The sequence below is a fragment of the Syzygium oleosum genome, unplaced genomic scaffold, assembly GCF_021117445.2.
Source record: "Syzygium oleosum isolate NSW1041296 unplaced genomic scaffold, Sole_v2.1 Sole_v2.50, whole genome shotgun sequence".
NCBI lineage: Eukaryota > Viridiplantae > Streptophyta > Magnoliopsida > Myrtales > Myrtaceae > Syzygium > Syzygium oleosum.
This window is the reverse complement of record NW_026607534.1, coordinates 736,067-756,800: the sequence shown is the minus strand read 5'-3', so window position 1 is coordinate 756,800 and position 20,734 is coordinate 736,067. Positions and strand designations below refer to the sequence as shown.

Genomic DNA, 20,734 nt, shown 5'->3' with positions numbered 1-20,734 from the left:
GGGGCGTCGACAACGACAACACAACAAAACGACAGTTCAAAGCTCAAGTCATTATATTAAATTGAACTAAACCGGTATTTTTTCTTTGGTTTGGTTCGATTCACTTCACGGGGACTACCGGCTTTCTATATAATTACTAATTAGCCCTTGCGCACGCGCATGGGGTACGCGATTGCTTTTGCCGTCTTTTTTTTTTTCATCAATCTATATTATCTTCTAAATCAATAATCTCTCCGTTATTACTATCGTTCCCTCAGATCTATCTAAAATTGACCCTAATTAAATGAAATAATTAAGGAACCATGTTAACTTTTGCAAGTTTACAATTACTATCCCATCATATTCATGCAACTGAGGTTAAGAAAATTTTACCAGTTTTCTTCCATGTTTCATTAAAAGTATGAAAATGCGAAATGCCTGTACTCAGCCGATTCTGTAGTTGTTAAACTTAGTTGCTTCTTTTATTATATTTATTTATTTATTTATTTCAATTTATGTTCATCTGTCCCCTAGACTTTTTTCTCATGATTAGAGGTGATTAATGAACGGTCCCAAGTTGGGCCCTTGAATCAAGCCAAAATCATAGCCTAGGCCCACCCATTAAAGATGCAAATGAAAATTCAGGGCTCGAAACTTGGACCGGGCGGCCTGAATGAGCCTGAAATGGCTCGTTCAGTGTATGGGCGGTTTTCATGTCTATGTTTTAGGCCGGGCCAGAATTTCGGGCTTCCCAATGGTCTAGTCCAGTCCGAAATATTTTGATATTTATTTCAAAGGATAAAAACATTTAATTCTTCAATTGAATTTATTAGTTGATTAAAATATAAAAATTAGAAAAAATGGTGTGAGTTTGAAAATATTGACCGAAACATGTCAAAAAAGTGATTTTTAGGCCGAAAATGGCCTTCAATATTTGGCCCTGCGGCAAGAGGCTCATAACGAGCTTTTCGTATTGTACTTATGGGCTCGTGACTATATTCGGATTAAAAGTTATGCTCCACCAAAGTTGGATTGTTGGAATTTCGTCTTTTTCTTTGGATGAATTTGACACTTCTAAAGAACTTTATGTTGATTATTTAATAGGTGTATATTAACTTTAGCCCCAACCGAATAATTTCGGTCCAAGTCATTTTCTATTTTTTGCCCAACTTAAAATTGTCTTTTTTTTTTCTTGAGCTTTCTCTCTAGGTTGTATTTGTTTTTTTTCTTTTTAAAGAGTATTCCTCACTTGTGATGTACTCCTCACAAGGAGCGTGGCTCGAGCCTAATCGGTTTAGGCGGGAACTTATAACTATAGGCCCTTGTCCAATCCCCGAAAATGCATATGGCCCAACAATAATTTAATTGTTGTACTCCTAGCTCAATAAATGGTAAAGAAGCTCTAGTTTCTCCCCAACAATAATTCCATACACAATGCTTTGTAGACTTGTCACAGTAGAAAAACCGAGAGGAAGTAAGTGAGCAAGAATAGATGTTCCATGATTGATCCCACCAGTAGCGGTTATTTATGAACCATTATGGATTTTTAATCCACAGATAAGATCTTAGCACTATTTACAATTATAGATATGCAATTATGCTTTTCAAGATTCTAGATTATCCTCGAGAAGTTACGAACCTCGAGACTCTAGGCATAATCATCTAGCAATTGTGCGCTCGTGACAATCCATTGTAGTCTTCAATTGATGTATTGACAAACCTTTGTTTTGTTCGCTAATGAAACTGCCTCAACACGAGGCCAAAATCTACATTTGTTCGCTCTCAATGACTTTGTCGATCTATCTCCTACAAATTATCGACAAATGAAGAATTTTTCTGATAATCTCTGCACTAATCTCATCATCTTGTTGTATCGACATCTTGCACTATCGATGAATCTTATAGCTTGCCAATTGTTGTGTTCATAGATGATTTCTGCTTTGATTAAACTTTGCTCTTATCGACTGAATTTGCTATTTGTCAATATTAATCAATAGTTAGTCATTTTTTAGTGTCAAACATGTAATAGCAAAATACAACAATTCCTGGGATTTCAACTTAATTTTCCCGCGCTGTCTTGCCGTTTGTCGTCCTCTGTCCACTAATTAGCTAGTGCTCAAGTTTGTCTCGTTTAATGAAGACCTTTGGAATAAGAAACAACAAAAGACTGTTCTATACCCGTGTGCATATGTCTTTTGCCGTTAGGATCCTTCTGTTTGGGGCAGAGAGTAGGGGCAAACATAATGAGGCTTGATTAGGCTTAATGGATGTCGAAGGGAACAAATTTGTACTACCATCATTTGACACAAATTCAAATCCAACAAAAGCAAATTATGTTTCGGATCGAACCGAGACCGAGGGAAACAAACATGGCTTGATATCATAGTTTGTTTTGGTCTTGAAAAAGTTGAACCAAATCGGACCATGAAATATGATTTAGATCGGTTCGCAAACATTCTAGTCGGGAAAGAAATGCCCCTCGAACCAAATCAAACCACAAATAAGGTTAGGTTAAAATTCCAGTTCATCATCCTCTGGACAGCAAAGAAGTGCTTCCAAGTTTGCATCTTCGAAATCAAATGGGGGACCGCTTAATTATAAATTTTCCAATGGTGCAAGGGCTTGCTTCACTTGGAAACAAAGGGTTGTGCCGAAACTAAAATCAAATTGTAATGATGTCCATGCTGTTACGCAAAAATACATTAAGATTTCCAAAATGCATATCCAATACCCAGGACTTTGCTTAATCTTCTAAAAGTGCAGATAAATAAAATATCTCTAAGTTTTCTATTTTGCCAGAAAAAGAAGAGACAGCTGAGCAATATCTCGAGTAAACACCTTTTCATATGCTGATAATCCAAAACACTAACATTAACCTCGTTCCTTAAGAGATTCATACTCACAACTAAACTAAATTTGAAAGAATTATAAATTAGGTACATGCTCAAAACCAAACAGTGTCATAGTTTATATACAACTTAAATGTCAAAAGAGAGTGAATAGGAATGAGCAAAGTGGTGCCCAGGGCAACATACCCCTGCCACTAAAAAAACCCCGATTGTCATAATAACTAAAGCATTTTAGGAAGCTCTTCCACAGAACAGCAAATTTTGGTTCACACCAAGTAGTTCTCAAAAAACATCGGCTTGAAGAATTTCTTGTCCATGTTGCGTGCACTGATCAGCCTTGATAATCATCTTCTCCAGCACAAGTGTATATCACCAAGAATAAACTTAATCAGGGCGTGCAGATATTTCGACCCAGAACTATGGGCTTCGGAACCGGCGATCTCAACTCTCTTGAGATTTTCCGCCAAATGTTGGAAGCTCCCCTTCCGTGAACACAAAAAATCTTCTTCGTCAAAGTTAAAACGTTCTTTAGATTCTTCGTCAAGCTCAAGCTGCACATAGATACCCATTTAAGAAACTTCGCATCAAATGCGGATCACTGGGAAAAAAATTTATTTGCTCACTACAATTCCAAACAAACAACTGTCATTTGTCCACCGCAGATGCTAGTTAGTTTTACTTCATATCGAGTCTTAATCAAACTAAGCTCTCAAACTCATCTACACATATAAAACATGTTCTCTTTCTAAGTGCTCATAGCTAAACTCTTAGTTCAAGATCCTAAAGCTACATGGCAGCAAAAGAACCTTCAGTACAACACTGCAGTTACTTTACGATATGAACTAAAACAGCTTAATATTGCCCTGCACAAATGTTGAGTAAACTGACAGATTCATGGGGAACTTTCAATTGCTGGAACAAATAAGAGCTCGAGATTGATCATCTTTAGGTGCTTCAGGAGTTTTAACTCATTGTTTAAACATTCATGCAAAAGGGAAGTCAGCACAAGAAGCAAACTGAAAATATCATAGCAATGGAACAAACCTTCGGACAGCAGTCACCAGTCAGGAGTATATCTAATTTTTCCAGGCACTGTGAACTTCGTAGCATGTATGCTATCCCGGGAAGGTCCCATTGACTAACACCTGCATGTAGTATCAGATTCTGACATTTTGACAATAGAGATGGCGCTTCTTCCATCTCCAAAACGGACAGAGCCTAAACACATTCAGCAAGCAACATAGAAAAGTTAATTAATATTTCTTTTCCTGTTTAACATGAATAAAGAATAACAAAATTATAACCCATCCAGATACGATATCCTTTGACCCCGTCTCCCAGCCGGGAAAAGACCGATAAGGATACTACAGGTAGAAACGAACAAGCGAATGTCTTTAAGAATAGAGACTAATTACACGTGCTTCTCATGTAAAACTTGTGAACTTTAAAGGATCTGAAAATTCAAGTACTAGGTCACATGAGACGGCAACCTCGTTATCGACCGAAGTCTCCAAGTGAATCCTTCCATTGCCATTGTAAAATATTCTGACGATACCCTGTTAGACGTATCATGGAACAACAGCCTAACGTGACGAGAGAGCATGACCCAGTTCAGTCAACCTAAAGATGAATAGGTCCATTACTCTTTGTCGTGTTTCCAGATTATATCGTATTTCCCCTACAAACTGAAAAAACGAATTGAAAAAGTAACCCTTTCAGATAACCTCTTCGTACGTTTTTCTTGTGAAAATCATGTGTCTGATAATGTTGCATCGAGCAGCATCCATAATAATTAGGCTGCGCATGGCAACTTGCCAAATAGTGTTTGGGAATAGAAATCCGTTTGTTTAATTTTTTGATTATGGGCACAAATTCTTGCAAATTTGTGCCCAGAATCAGTTTTGGAGCAGAATCAAGAATAAAAAAAAAAGTAGCTTCTTGATTCTGGGAACAAAAATGAGAATTAGTTTTTTTTTTCTTCTTTTTCTTGTTTTTTATAATAGAAAATAATGTCCGGCGCGAGGGCCACCCTCGCCGTATCTGGCGAGATTAAAATATTTTAATAAAAAAATATTATTAATAAAAAAATTTTACTGGCCATGGCCAGCGACCAGGCCATGGAGAAAAAAATAAAAAAAATATTATTAATAAAAAAAATTTTTACTAGCCATGGCCAGCGACCAGGCCATGGCGAAAAAAATAAAAAAATGTTATTAATAAAAAAAATTTTACCGGCCATGGCCAGCGACCAGGCCATGGCAAAAAAAATAAAAAAATAATTTCAATAAAAATATTTTTTATTACAATATTATTAATAAAAAAATATTTATAAAAAAATTATTTTACCGGCCATGGCCAGCGACCAGGCCATGGCGAAAAAAAAATAAAAAAATATTTTCAATAAAAATATTTTTTAGTAAAATATCTCAATAAAAATATTTTTTAGTAAAATATTTTTAAAAAAATTATTAATAAAAAAATTATTTATAAGAAAATTTTTTACCGACCATGGCAAAAAAAAATAAAAAAATTTATTTTAAATAAAAATATTATTAATTAAAAAATATTTTACCGGCCATTGCCAATAAGGAGGAGAAGAAAAAAAAAATATTAAAATATTTAAAATGTTATTAAAATATTATTAATAAAAAGAAATTTTATGCCGTTACCAAACGTATTTCTGTTCTTTTACTATTTCAGGAATAGAAATTTTGGGCCGTTACCAAACGCTTTCAAATGCTCAGAATCAGTTCCCGGGCGCAGAATAAAAAAGAATCATTTCTGACCAGAATCTATTCCCGGGCACAGAATGGTTGCTATGCGCAGCCTTAGCAACATCTAGTGGCATTCACTGTCCCCAATTGAGTGATCCCAGATCCATTCTTAGGAAAATTAAACAGAGGGAAGAAGCTCCGAGGTTCACTATATGTTCTTATCTTATAAGTCGAAACAAAAAGTTATGAATCTTCCTATCCGCCAGTAATTAATTATGCATGCGTTCCCAATAATTCCCCTTGATGAGAGACGAGGAGAATGCCATAGAGAGCGGAGGTCACTCGACCAGGGCAACAAACACCAGTAAACCGTGCTGATCACAGACACCATTCAACACAAGTTCGCCTTATAAATGGTGGAAAATGTTGAGCTTGTACCTGCAAACACCATCCGTTAATGGTGATTGTACGAACTCCGCGCAGCTTCTCAAAAAGTTCCTTCACAAATTCGCGGCGTATCCTCATGTCATCAGTCCGAATGTCGTCGTTGACGACATCAGTATGAAAGACAAAATCCAACTGGGCTTCCACCAAAGAAGATACATCGTCAAGTCTGAACTGGGAAATAGGCCACCAGTCCCCAGATACCCGCAATGACAGCAAATGCGGGGCCCAGATTTTCTTCACGTTAAAGTAATTAATGGCGACGAGTACCAACTCTTTCAAACTTGTTGCATCTATTATAATGTTCTTCAGCGAGCTGCACTCGCACAGCTTAAGGGACTCTAAAAGAGGACTTGCCATAAAAATTCCCTTGAGCACATCTTCACTCAGCACCACTCTTTCGAACGACAAGACCTTCAGACGAGGCCAGCTAATAGTCCCATCCAACGAGAAACGGCACGAACTGACTTCCAGGCTCACCAACGAACTGAAGCAATACAAGGACGCCGGCAGTCCACACAGGAAGCGCGTGGAAAGCCACAGGCGGATCTCCTCCACGTTGCGCTCCTTCACGAAGCTGAGACAGGAGTCGAGCTTGGAGCGGACGAACTCATAGTACGTTAAGTTGGTGACGTGGAACCTCTTCACGTTGGGCGAGGTGAACCGTGTCCGGATGCTGCGGACGAAGGAGGTGAAGTACAAGGTATCGTGAAACGGCTTTCCAATATTTCCATCGAAGGCGAGGTGGGTGGTGGTGGTGGTCCAAGTGGACCGCCAGCGCTTGGAGAGGACGCTGGTCTTGACGGCGTCATGGAATGGGAGAGACCGGAAGATGATGTGGATAATGTCGTCTGGCAAGGCGCTGATTCGATCCCCATCCCCAGGCCTCGTGCTTGGTTTTCGTATGGTGCGATTCGGCCCGTCGCCGGAGGATTTGCGGCCGATGGTGCCGCGGGCGGCGGTGGCCACCATGGGGATTTGAAATTCTAGGGTTTCCCCTGAGCGACTCCCTTAGGGTTTTTACTCGTACCAGGAAGGGAAATCTGCAGGCGCCATCGCCATCGCCTGGGTGTGTCGGGACTCAATGAGGAAGCGAATCGACGGGGCTGCACGAAACCCTAGCGGCGGCTGAATCGTCGTCGGTCTTGAATCTCCGAGAGAGAGAGAATTTGAGAAGTTGGAAAGGAAGCGCCAATTTCTTGAATTGACGACAGCTTGGGGTTTTATAAGAGAGTGGTGCAGGGCAATCGTTTGCTTAATCAAGAAAGATGGTAAGGCCTCCTCCGGTTGGCCCCACTTCTCACGAGCCCAGACCAAAGCTAGGCTGCGTTTGGGAATGAATTTCCCAAGTGCCTTTGAGCGTCCAAAGCTCCTTGAGCCAAATATTGAGTGATTGGTAAAATTTTTAGAACCCACCTAGAGAAAAAGCCAGCCTTTATAAGGCTGAAAGCACAAGGCAGGTAGGAAGGTGCCTTGGGCTTTTCAGCTTTCTCGGCACGCAGCTCTATAGGATAAGTAAACTTTTTTAGTTGTCTTTTTTGCCCTAAAATATTTAGGATTAATACCACGAAAAATCCTAAACTAGTACATTTGTGACTCATTTACCCTAAATTATTTTTTTGATCATAAAAAACTCCAAACTGGTACATCTGTGATAATTTTACCCTCAATTTACCACAAAAAATCCCAAACTGGTATATATATGACAATTTTACCCTAAATTAAAATTTTAATATTATTTTTTTATTTATTTTTAATTTTCATCTTCAAACTCTGGCCGATCGCCGGCCAGGGCCGCCCTCGCCCGCGTCGGTGATCAGTGGTTTGAATCAAGCCAATTAGGGTTTCTTCTCTGTTCTTTTCTCGTAGTCGATGAGCGCGTGGGTGTCGGTGATCGGTTGCAAATCTTTGCGGGAACCCGGTGGATGGGTTCTCCGCAAGGTTGGTGGACGAGACCAACGTGTTTGAGTGGAGCGTCTCCATAATTGGTCCTCCCGACACTCTATAGTGAGTTGGAATCGCTTTTGTTGGATTCGTCGAGCTCGAAGTTTTGTTCTTTTTGTGCTCTCGATGAACCCTTTTCTTGTTTCTTTGGTGGGTCGATTCCTTTTTGATGTGGTGGCGTGAATGGTTGGTTTTTTGTTCTGAAAAAGGTGCTTATTTTCGTGGTGTTGTGTTTCGAACTGGTTCGTAAAAAATCGGATCATCTGTTTCATTGAACATGTCTGGTCGCCTCTCCTCTTCGCTCACGCTCGCCTCTATCTGCTTCTTCGAAGAAAGAACTCTGGTCGCCTCTGTCTTCACTACGCAGTCGCTCGCTTCTCTCGTGGTCTCCTCTCTCTTGGTGGCCTCTCTCTTTGCTCAAAACCCAGTTGCTCGCCTCTCTCTTCGCTCAAAACGCAATTGTTGTTCGTCTCCCCACGAATCCAAATTCTTTTGCTTCGATTCCTTCTCATTGTGCTTTTTTTAGTTGTGATTCTTAAGCACACGGTGATTTTGTGAATGGTTGTTTCGATGTTGTGCTTGATTGAGATATTATTACTCGAGTAATGAATTTCCAACTGATTTGGCTAGCGGATATTGTGTGAAAGTTGGGAATTGTTATGTGGGAATGGGATGAGTCTTAATTTCTTTGATTAGCGAGGCTGGGGGTTGTCCAGGTCTTTGTGTTTTGATGATTGAATTGAGATGAGTGATTTGTTCATTTGTTTTGCTGCAGTTGGTCTCTGGCAAAATGTTAATAATTGCTTGTTTAGCGTAGAAATACTTTTTTTTTTTCTTTGTCGCAATAGAAATACTTTGAATTACCTTCAATTTGCTGGAAAAAGAGGATTTTAGAAGGGAGGAACTGAATCGTTTGGCAATGTCTCATGAATATCTTTGTTAAGTTCACTGAAATGATTATGATGATGATATGTTCTTTCGATCCCTTCGTGTCTTGAGATTTTGCGCATTAGGATATGGAAATTAGTTGACTGGCGTTCCAATCATATATTCCGGAACTGGCAATATGATACCTACTCCAGGAATGCCTTCACAAGGACAATCTGGCATGCCATCAATTAATGGTAACAACAATCTGGGAGCAAGTATGCCATTGTCACAGCAATCGTCAAGTGCTTTGCAAATTGCACAGTCCAAATATGTGAAAGTTTGGGAGGTATAAACTCAAGCGTATGTTCTTTCTAGGAAAATATATATACACAACAGGATTACAAACCTTTTGCATTTTGCGTTCTTCATTGATTGTTGCTCGATGATCTCAGATTCTTGATTAATTTTGTTTGGTTCACAACAAGTTTATGGATTTCATGTGGTCAACTTCCATCGCATTCTGCTGAGATTTCTCTTTATCATCATTTCACTTCTTTATCAGTATTTTTTTATCATCTTTGTCAGTACATTTAATTTGTGTGATGGCTACCCCTGATATGGAGTATGACATGTTAGCGAAATCACTAAGATCATTTATCTGCAATTTTATGTCATTCCTTCTTTGTAATTCTTAACTTTTGTCTTCTATCTGCTTACAACACGATAAGGCATTGGGTCTTTGTTTTACATTTACACTGGTCCTCTTTCTTGGCTATTCTATTTTTGTTCCCAGTTCCACTTTAGTGTTCTGCTGTTCATTGCGGTTGGAGCTTATGGTTCACTGTTCCTCTCCATATATGATCCAAAAGCCTTTTCCCTAAAACTAGTCCTCTAGAAACGAAACTGACTGTGATTCGGTTAGGATCCTAACCTTTCCTTTTGTCTGCCATGATTCTGAACTGCAAATCAACAATGGCTCTACTTTGGTAGTTTCAAATGATCGTCTTTTTTCACATAGTGTGTACTTTAACATAGAGCGGGAAGAATCTTTCAAAGTCTGGCTCTGCATTAGTTGTCTAAATATATAGGTATGATGATTTGCTCCTCTATCTGAGGGAATCATCTGTTAATGGTTTCTTTTAAGATTGAGTGAATAGAAGCTCTGTGGGGACTCTCTTCATAAGTGCATAGATATCACTCTCTCCAGAGGATGAGCTTTGAGCATAATACTTGCTGCTGACTAGCTCTAAAAAGGTGGCCGACTCTAGCCAAGCAAATCATCTGGCCTCTTTAGCCTAGATTGGTGTTCTCTCAGAGGTTCTTACCCAAACTCTTTTCCAAATCTTGTCTCCCAAAAATGGTTGGGTTGCTGGCATTGGGTGCATGAAAAGGTCTAATCAAGTGGAGTAAAATTTACAGAACTTTCCGAGCATTCTCTCTTATAACTGTGGCATGTAATCAAAAGAAAACTCAATAGCGTGATTGATAATGTGCCAAAAATATGAACTTTGCAATGAAACCAATACTCTGTCGCAAGTGCGTACAAATAGAGAATGTCATCATCAGTTTTTATTATTGTTATTATTATTATTTACCTGGTTGTCCATAATAATTTCTCTAGCCCTGCAATATGCTGACTTAACTAAAGTCAAAGATCACTGACTGAGATTTATCTTCATTGAAATTATGTGTTTTTCCTGCCCGTTACTTGTTACTAAGTTTATTTATTTATTTATTTTTTGCAATCCTTAATGCTGTACTTGTTTTGTGGCAGGGTTATAGGAGTGCATCAGCTTCTGAGACGTAAGTCTCAAACTATTTTGCCTTTAGAGTGGAAATATAGAAAGAATTCGTTTTAATATGGCATTTCGTTTTTTAACAACTAAATAATACTGCTCCATTTGGTGATTTCAACATTTCTGTTCCTTTTTCCACAAACATATTTGCTATAATTATGGTCCATTGAGTCTATGAGTCTACTTATGACAGTAACAGAGAATGCATAGATGATTTATTTTTATTGTATTAATTTTAAGCACTGTCTCCCTGCAAAACACATATGTCTAATTTTAACTTTCTTAGTTGGTCAAAATCAATTACATAAAGGGTCTACTGAGAATTAGACAGGGATTGCGTTCTTCTGAGGTCATTAAGATAAACCCCTTGAAAGAAATAAACTTTTGCTCTTTCTTTGTTCCAAAGAGTAGGCGTATTTTTTCCGTTATTTGGAGGGGAGAAGTATCTTAAATTGTGCATAGAACTTATCTAAAGGTTGATTTTGTGGTAGCTAAAGATTGAAGAAAATGTGTTGAAAACTGGAATTCCCTGAAGCTCCCTTGTCTGCCTTAAGCTGATGTTATGAACTCCATTGAGATGGAGGGTTGAATACTTAAAAGGAATCTTTCACCGAATTAACTTAATGATAAATCAAGTTAAGATCACAGAAGGAAGGTTAGAAAAGAAGATAGATTACTGGAGGGTAGAAAAGTAGATTAAATTATGTACCTCCAGAAGCCTTACTCCTGCCATTCTGTGCCCTGTGCATTGCTACTAAATGACCACTTCAAATCCAACACTGATAAAAAAAAAAAAAACCAACACTGGTAAGAATGGTTACGGCCTCTGAAAATGCTCATTAGTTAAGAGTAGCATCAGCCAGGGAGAGATAGAAGGACAATTCCATGTTCCTTGTGCTATATAATTTTTGTAGATTATGTATATTTCTTCTGCCCTCTGGAGTTCTCCACTGAAAAAATGTGGATATGCTATTATGGCTTTTTTTTTCCTTTTTATATGTTGACATGCATATTAGGAGCAGTGGTGGAAGATGACATGTGTATTAGGGGCAGTGCAGTTATGGCTACAAATTGTGGATGCACTAGCAATAGGGGCTTGTGGTTTCGGGGAAGATCACTAAGGCTATGTTTGTGGAAGTGGGGAAAGTGCGGAGGATAAAATTTGAGTGGAAAGTTTTGAAAATTTAAAATTTTTGTGAGTTGGAAAATGAGGGACAATTTATAGTTATAGGCGTTTTTCATCACATTCTCCTTTCCCTTTGGTCTCCCAAACATAGCATAATTTTCGTGGTAACCTTTTTTTGCATTGTTGTTATCTATCTGATGCCCTCCATTAAGTTTTCCAGCCTCATTATCTTCTCGTTTAATCATTCATGTCTGAATTACTGATCGGAGCGATGCCAAAAGATTTGCTGTGCCATTTGTTTCTCCAGATGGCTGTTTATCTGACAGTACTTATAAAATTCTGTTATATAGTGTCAAATCAGTTATTGAAATGCCGATCGTGATCTTATTGTCACTTTCCGAGAGCTTGTATCCATTTTCTCGTTTCTGGAAAAAGCAAGAATTGTGAAATTGCTTTTGTATTTCATCTGCCTTTCCAGTTTTTAGTCATTTAGATAAGATCTGGATACGTATTCATTCTTGTCAGCTGCATCTTGAATCTCACTAATTTTGTCTCAAGATTAGTCTTTCGCTGCATGAGCATTCTTTTGCTTCTTTCAGGCTTGCAGCAAACTGGCCTCCAACCATGCAGATAGTTCGTCTAATATCTCAGGACCACATGAATAATAAGTAATTCCACTTATGGAAATCCAACCTTGTCCTCTGGAATTTTCATTGCCATTGTTTACACTGGATCGTGCAGGTTACTGCTGCACTTTGCTGAATTAGAACTTTGTGCAGGCAATACGTTGGGAAGGCGGATTTCCTGGTTTTTCGGGCAATGAATCAACATGTTTTTCTTGGGCAGCTCCAAGAGAAAAAACTTGTAAGTCGACCGATTCCCTATGTCCTTTCTATTTTTAATCTATCCACTATGTCAGTGTTAGAGTGCAAGTGTTATTTTTTCTACCGCGTCACACATTGGTCTTGGATAGAAAGCACAGCCAGAAGTATATTTATATAGGTTGTAAGTCCTGTATGATGATCTTCTGCTGCAACTTTAATGTGCTTATATCCATGGAGCATTGCTATGCTAGGGAGCGATGCATAAGGTAGTTTTGCTTGTCCTGCTCCATATTTGGAGTATATGGTGATAATTGGAGTATGTAATGCTCCGATTTGTTACATGTTTACTGCTATGCTCAACCCCAACCCCAACCCCATTCCCGCTTCACCTGGTGCTAACATAGAAAATGATAAAGGAGATCAAGCTAGATAAGGAGAGTTAAAAAGCGGAAAACTGCAAAGGATTTTGGGCACAAATTAGCTGCATACATGGCTGCTGCCCATTTTCTCATTAGTGGAATGAACTACCCTAAACCTGCATACATGTGATTTAAATTACGAAGACTAAGAAACCGTACTCTCTTCCTTCTTGCTCCCCTACCTCTCCCTTTCACCCGTGCAGGAGCAGAGCCGCCACAGTGTCTCTTTTTCTCTGCAGGCAGCTTGACACAGCCACTATGGAAAGCGAAACAACCACCACGATGATCGGTCTCAGCCGTGCCCCCGTCCCCCCAGGCTTCTCTCTCTGTCTCTCTTGGTCGCCATGCCCACAGTTGCCTCTTTGAGTCCTATAATCAATTGATTTGAGGTCCATAACCTCAGATAGAGGCCGACCTGAGGTCGTGGACCTCCAAAGACCATAGAGATGTGCGACGTTGATGGTGTGTGAGTGAGTTGTGGTGATTTGAGGCCACAATGATGGCTGCATGCTGGGGCCATCGTGTTGGCAATGAATCTGTGCCGGTCATGTTTGTTAGTGACACGACTGTTAGATAGAGAGAGGTCGTCCTGGAAGGCAGCTAGTGGGAGTGGCCGTGAGCAACATTGGCCACGAGCAGGGGTGGCTGGGACCGAGGTGTTGGTGAGGAGGTGCCAAGCCTTGCTCAGATTAAGCAATTAACTGTGAGAGGAGAGATGGGATGAGAGTTGACTAGGTCCAGGATATTTTCGTGTGGAATTGTATGCCCAAATACACAATGGGACGAACCAATATGGGAGTGACAGTTAGCGGTCAGCAGCCCGGACTGCGGATCATTTGAGCCCGAAACAAAATAGTAATCTAGGAGACTTCATTTTATTCTTTTGATGTAATAGTTTTGAGAGATCTTAGTTGCAAAGTGGATAGATACAAATATTAAAGAGGTATAATTACATGAACATGCACAGTGTCAGAGCCCTCACTGTTTGCAAATACGTATGGTCTTATGGTGCTCTTCTGTGTAATGAGGTTATTTTGGGCCGTTACTTTAGATATGTAAATCTAAAGCAACATGCTAAAGAGGCAGTTCTTCTAAGAAACAAGTAAAAATGGGTCAGGCTTCCCAGTTCCAACACACATGCGCGCATGTGCGAAGGAATTGCTTGACTGCTGCTTGATTGTGTAATGCAACATTACTAACAGGCTCTCCAATGTTAACCTGATCTGATCTTCTGACTTTGAGCTTGTGGCTCTCTCTCTCTGTAGTATGCAGTCATTCAATTACCGTCTCAGACGCTGCTGCTCTCTGTGTCAGACAAGCCATGCCACTTGATTGGAATGCTTTTCGCTGGGGTGAGTCATGTCTGAACTTTGAATCCATCTTCTGTCGACAGGCTCAAAATCAATGGGACCAGACACAACTTTTTTGTTCTACACTAGGTTTATTGCCCGCGCAATGCAAGGACAATTAAGGAATGACTTTTAAATGAAATTCATCTGTGTAAAATTTATAGGGAGAAAAAAGGTAATAGTTCCATATATAGTTTACATTTCCTTTGCCATCCTATATTTTCATATTTCTGTACTTGTTCTACTATATGGTTAATAAAAGACAATTATAGGTAACACTCTTTTTCTAATGCCAAATGTTCATTCTCAAGAATTATGTCAAAATACTATAACAAGAAAACATTACAATAAGTAAGAATATGCTTATCATTAGACTTTTCCTTATCGATGAGAGTATTATTTGCAACACGAGATAATGAAAGTTACATATCTGTCACAAAACAACAATTTACTTCCAGTTATTGTAGAATGCATTTGACTTTACTTTGTAAAGAGCAAAAGCAAAGAGTCAAAGAAACAAGTTGGCTTAGAATAGTGCCATCAGCAGAGTCATGTTTGTAATGTGTGTGTGTGTGCACGCACGGGCGCCCGTGCGTGCATGTAGATGTATACTTATAAAATCATATTATTGACTTCTACAACAGAGTAGGATAAAACTGTTGTATAAACATAGAGTTAATTTCTGTAGACAAATTTGTCAAACTAATATATATCGGACATGTCATTACCATATAAATACACAGTCTCTGCCCTACCCATATATTTGAAAGAAGAGGAAGAAAACAAAGAAAATAAATCAATGTGCTGAAGTGCTTAAAAGATTAACTTGTAAATATTCTTCAAAGGAAAGCCTTATGACAACTTACCGCAAAATACAGGGGTCAGATGTGGGACAAATTCACAGATTTTATTTATTTGTTGAATCATACAGTGGCTGGAGAAGGGGGAGGATTGGACCTACAAAGATGTATAAAAATCATAAGAAAACAGAAAGAGGTTGTACGTCTAGGCATTAAGACTTGAAAAAATCTTCAAGAATTGGTTAGGAAGAGATAGAGATCTATTATCCCAACATTTAAGATAGGTATAATCATTTCTTGTGCAATGAAAATATACCACAACTAAAAGCAACATACATACTTCTTAGAACTAAATGATTTCTTCTTCAAACACTCCAATAAACAGGTCCTGCATAATCTATATCAGTGAGATTGTGCCAGCACCAAAAGTCTTTGATAGCTTAGCCTATATGAAGGCTCTTATAATTAACTAATGAAAATCTATGCTATACTAATATATCAAAGAAACTGGGATACCTACTTTTAAGCAATTGTTCTCTTTTTGTTTCTTACAAAAAGATCCGTAACTATATATTTAGTATGATTTATTAGATTTGTGGCCAAATATACAAAAAAAAAAACTACCTACCCATTTTTAAAGAATGTTTAAAAATTCGAGGAGGGGATTCTTCTTTTAAGCAACTACTACTCCTTTTTCCCCCCTAAAATATTCCGAAGTGTCGAATCATAGATTCCGAATGTGTTCAGGATATGGTTGTGTTCAAGCCACAAATACCGAGCCAACAACAACAACAGATGCAGCAACAACAGCAACAGATGCAGCAACAACAGCAACAGATGCAGCAGCAGTTGCAGGCTCCACCGCATCCACAGATGCAGCAGCAACAGCTTCCCCAGATGCAGCAGCAGCAGCAGATGCCTCAACAGCTGCAGCCCCAGCACCAACAGATGCAGATGCTGGCCCAACAACAGCAGCAGATGCGGCAGCTCCAGGTGCAGATGCAGCAGCTCCAGCTGCAGATGCCACAACTGCAGCAGCAGCAGCAGCAGCCACAGCAGCACCTCCAACAGCTGCAGACGCAACACCCACGGCAGCAGCACCTTCAGCAGCTGCAACAACATGCACCGCAGCAGTTGATGGGGACCGGAATGGGGCAAGGCTATGTCCAAGGTCCGGGGCATTCACAGTTGATGCCACAGGGACCCGTTTCACCGCAAGGTCTGCCCAACATTTCCGGCGGGGGATTCATGAGCTAATCTGACATTCTGAAGTTCCCCACTTAAACCACATTATGTTCTTCAATACACCTCCTGCTTGAGATGAGTCCTACATTTTTCATTTTCGCTGGATATTAGAATTGGGGACTCGCCTTGGAATTTCTACACATGCCACCTGTTATGATCGGCTGGATAGATACGACCTTGTATGGTGATAGCATTATGCAGTATCTTGTACAGATTTAGTTACCAAAATGATCATTCTCAATGTTCTTCCGTTCCTCTATTTATGTTTCCAAACGAACTTATTTAGGTTCTCTATGAGCTCATCTGTTTTGACTACCTTTGGTCGGCTTTGAGATCCTTTTTGCATGCGCAAGAGTTTCTTTTTAACTGCGACTTTCCAAGGTCTACAAATAGTGCTCTCAATGCAATTACCACCATGTGAAGATACGTGGCAAATAGTGCTCGCTATTTGACTACCCCTATGCGCGGCTTTTTTCTCTGCCAGGATCGGTAAGTACCTAAATGTTGTGACGAAGTGTGAGTCGGGAAATTATGGCCTAGGAGGAAAGGTTATCGCATGAGTTTACTGCTATCATAATGCATTTTGCGCTGTACATTGGAAGACACCTATCACGAGGGGCACTGGTTGGTCCACTTTACTTCTATCCGACCATTTCATCGCGGCCGCCTCCATCACCGCCTCATCCTATTCCTGCCGGTTTTCCCAAGCCGAACCTATTTACCTCGAAGACGAACCTAGTTCCTAGTTTTTTTTTTTTTTGTAACCGAGGTATCCGGATCAGCTTGCGCGCACCTCGACTATTCCTCGGAGGAGACTAGCAACCCACCGCCATGGCCCCCCACTTAAATCACAAGCGTTCAGCTGGGGAATCGAACCTCGGATCAGTGCGCCTAACCACACAATCCCAAGTACGCCCTAACCAACTGAGCAACCCATGGGTGGGTACCTAGTTCCTAGTTTGGTTGGGTGAATTTCCTAAAAAAAATCCTCAACTTTAGGTCAAATCTCAAATATTTCCCGAATTTTTTTTTGTCTCAGAAAAAACCCCAAACTTGGTCAAATCTCAAATATGCCCTGAACTTTTTTTTGTCTCGGAAAAAACCCCAAACTTTAGGTCCAATCCCAAATCTGCCCCGAACTTTTTTGTCTAAGAAAAAACACCAAACTTTAAGTCAAGTCCCAAATCTGCCCCTAATTTTTTTTGTGTAAAAAAAATCACCAAAATTCAATATATTTTCAAAAATATATCCCCGTGATCCAGTCCCAATTTGACGTGGCACTTCCACGTCGATAACAAATCCACGTTAGCAAAGTAATTAGGGTGATAAGTATAGACCGAAATTGCATTTTCACTTCGATAACAAATCCAACCCAATAAAAATTGTTGAAATTCTCCAAAATAAAATCGTTCTAGAATATGAAAATTAGGGACGATAACAAATCCACCCCAAATTTTTTTTAATTTAAAAAAAACTCTATTTTTAGGTTAAGTCCAAATTTGCCCTGAACTTTTCTTTGTCTAAAAAAAAGCCTTATTATTTTGTTGATGTGGATTTGTTATCAACGTGGAAGTGCCACGTTAAGTTGGGATTGGATCACGGGAATATATTTTTGAAAATAAATTGAATTTTGATGATTTTTTTTTACACTAAACAAATTTTGAGACAGATTTGGGACTAGATTTAAAGTTTGGGATTTTTTCTAAGACAAAAAAAAGTTCGGGATAGATTTGGGACTTGACCTAAAGTTTGAGATTTTTTCTGAGATAAAAAAAAGTTCGGGGCAAATTTGAGACTTGGCCTAAAGTCAGGATTTTTTTAGGGAATTAGGCCCTAGATTAGTTATCCTATGGCATATGTTGCCTTTTGATATAGTCGAGATTTCCTCTTAGAAAGTTCTTGGAAATAATGTTTTGCATTTTGGTTGTCATGTTGTTCTGAATTTCCAAGTGGAATGAAAATTATGTAAGTCCCCTTACATGCCTATCCTAAATACGAAATTCGAATTTATGAGTCGGATCATCCTTTAAATGACTATAGATAGCTTCATTTGGAAATTGCTCGAATTACTCTTAGAGGGAAAATTATCTAAAAAGTCTTAAACTTATTGCACTTTTGCCAATTCAGTCTTAAACTTTTCAATTTTGCCAATTGAGTCATAAACCTTTTTATTTCTTGCTAATTGAGTCCTAAACCTTTTCATTTCTTGCCAATTGAGTCCATCTGGCCAATTTTGATCGGAAATCGTTGATGTGGATTCTAGACGGCCAGGTGGCGCTGACATGGACATTTTAAAATAATATTTTAATAATTAATGATTTTTTTTTCCTTTTCTCTCTTTTTTTTTTTCTGATTTTGAAATTGGGGTCGGCGAGGGTGGCCGGCCGACCCTTGCCAGCCATGGGCCAAGGTCGGCCAACCTTGCCAACTCTGGGCGAGGGCGTCGCGGCCCTTGCCCAAATTCGGCGAAACCCAGAAAAAAAAAGAGAGAAATGGAAAAAAGAGAAAAAAAACAAAAAAATCATAAATTATTAAATTATTATTTTAAAATATCTACGTCAGCGCCATGTGGCCGTCCAGTGTCCACGTCTGCGATTTCAGGCTAAAATTGATTTTATGGACTCAATTGGTAAGAAATGAAAAAGTTAATGACTCAATTGGCAAAATTAAAAGATTTAGAACTGAATTGGTAAAAGTGCAATAGGTTTAGGACTTTTTGGACAATTATCCCTCCTCTTAGATCACTATACATTTTCTAAGTTTCTCTATCATTGACACCGCCAATTTCAATCTCCTTCCATTATTGGGCTTTTACCAAAAAATGAAAAGGGTAATCGTCAATCATCCAACATGAAACATAAAAATCAATTCTTTACACTGACAATCAATCTCATAAAAATTTAAAAGTAAAAAAACAATATTTTGAATATGAGAAGGGGAGTTTTGTATCTGCAAGAAAGGTTTGGCAGAACAACAACAGCCTATTCCTCATATTCATTTACAGATTTTTACACGATGCTAGCAGAGCCGTCATCGCCCCAACCAAACACCGATTCTATCGAACACCCAACAACATCCGATCCGGCAAACTTTGGTCGAACCAGAGACAAAATGCTGAAAAGGCAAAGACGCAAACACAATGGCGTTCGCACAAGACCCTTCCATTAGCAAAGATAAAGCTCTACTGATCTGACGAAACAATGGCTTCCCTCGAGAGAACATCACATGGGCTGCTTCCCCTCCTACTGAAATTTCTCAATGGGTCGCCGAGGCCAGGCCTTTTCGCTGCAACCCATGGGCTAACCGGTGACCCTTGCCGGCCCGGGCGAGTCGCCAGCGAGGGCGTGCAGCCCCTGATATGGGGCGAGGGTCGCGCCCTCCCCGGATCGAGGGCCGCACGCCCTCGCCGGCGACTCGCCCCGGCCGACGAGGGTCGCCGGCCTTCGGGAAGGCCCGGGCGAGGGCCGGTGACCCTTGCCGGCCGGGCGAGTCGCCGCGAGGGCGTGAGCCCCGATCCGGGGGAGGGAGCGACCCTCGCCCCGATCGGGGCTGCACGCCCTCGCTAGTGATCTCGCCCGGGCCGGCGAGGGTCGCCGGCCTTCGGGAAGGCCCAAGTGAGGGCCGCCGCTCCTTCCCAGCGGCTGTGGCGGCGGCCACCGGCGAAGGCTTGGCCACCACCACAGCTGCAGGTTCTCTTTTTTTTTTTCTTGACGTTAATTGGACGGATTTATAACGGGAGGACAGATTTGGGACTCGGATAAAAGTTTGAGGTTTTTTTTTAGACAAAAAAAAGTTCAAGATATAATTGGGACAAAGTGTAAAATTCGAGGTTTTTTTGGGTATTCGGCCCAACTTTGACCTTATTCTTGAATATTTAATTTGTTCAATGCGATTTCTGAACTTTATCCCAATGTCGTCACCGGCCTTTTAATTTGTTCAATGAAATCCCTAGAGTTTTGGTACATATTTTATGAAAATGTTAAATATTGCCATTGAATTTGAATTAATAAAATAGTTTAGGAATTACATTGAACATGTATCAAAAGATCATGGACCACATTGAATAAATTAAAGGTTCTGGGACGACATTGTACATTGGAATAAATTTTAGGGATCAAATTAAACAAATTAAAAATTCAACGATAATATCGCACGTTAGGTCAAAAATCAAGGACCATTTATGTCATTTTCCTTTTTTTTCTCCCAAAACTAGTGATACCTAAACCTAATCTGTACATTTTAAAATCTTATTTCTTATATTGACAATAAATATGATAAAAACTCATTTCAAAATTGCTAGGCACTTCCCTTTCTATTAGAAATATAGGCTATTGTTACCACTAAGAAAAATTGCTCATATTGTTTTAATTAATCA

The 20,734-nt window shown here is 39.6% G+C and overlaps 2 protein-coding genes across 2 annotated transcripts; both read right to left on the bottom strand.

Annotated features, from left to right (window-relative positions):
* Window positions 1–2,803: 2,803 nt before the first annotated feature.
* Window positions 2,804–7,156, bottom strand: LOC130136785 (F-box protein At5g03100-like). The gene is made up of 3 exons (XM_056307121.1): window positions 5,981–7,156; window positions 3,873–4,046; window positions 2,804–3,379 (listed from the first exon to the last, which is right to left on the bottom strand). The coding sequence occupies exons 1-3, from the start codon at window positions 6,956–6,958 to the stop codon at window positions 3,173–3,175; spliced, it is 1,359 nt and encodes a 452-aa protein (XP_056163096.1). The 5' UTR covers window positions 6,959–7,156; the 3' UTR covers window positions 2,804–3,172.
* Window positions 7,157–15,874: 8,718 nt separating this feature from the next.
* LOC130136779 (uncharacterized) lies at window positions 15,875–17,032 on the bottom strand. The gene is made up of 2 exons (XM_056307112.1): window positions 16,954–17,032; window positions 15,875–16,335 (listed from the first exon to the last, which is right to left on the bottom strand). The coding sequence occupies exons 1-2, from the start codon at window positions 17,030–17,032 to the stop codon at window positions 15,875–15,877; spliced, it is 540 nt and encodes a 179-aa protein (XP_056163087.1).
* Between the last annotated feature and the right edge of the window lie 3,702 nt (window positions 17,033–20,734).

Coding starts and splice junctions, on each gene's coding strand:
- LOC130136785 (XM_056307121.1), bottom strand. CDS start 6,958: ATGGTGGCCACCGCCGCCCGCGGCACCATCGGCCGCAAATCCTCCGGC. Junction 4,047..5,980: donor TTAACGGATGGTGTTTGCAG/GTACAAGCTCAA, acceptor GAATGTGTTTAG/GCTCTGTCCGTTTTGGAGAT. Junction 3,380..3,872: donor CTGGTGACTGCTGTCCGAAG/GTTTGTTCCATT, acceptor ATCTATGTGCAG/CTTGAGCTTGACGAAGAATC.
- LOC130136779 (XM_056307112.1), bottom strand. CDS start 17,032: ATGGAGGCGGCCGCGATGAAATGGTCGGATAGAAGTAAAGTGGACCAA. Junction 16,336..16,953: donor CGTGATAGGTGTCTTCCAAT/GTACAGCGCAAA, acceptor AATGTTGGGCAG/ACCTTGCGGTGAAACGGGTC.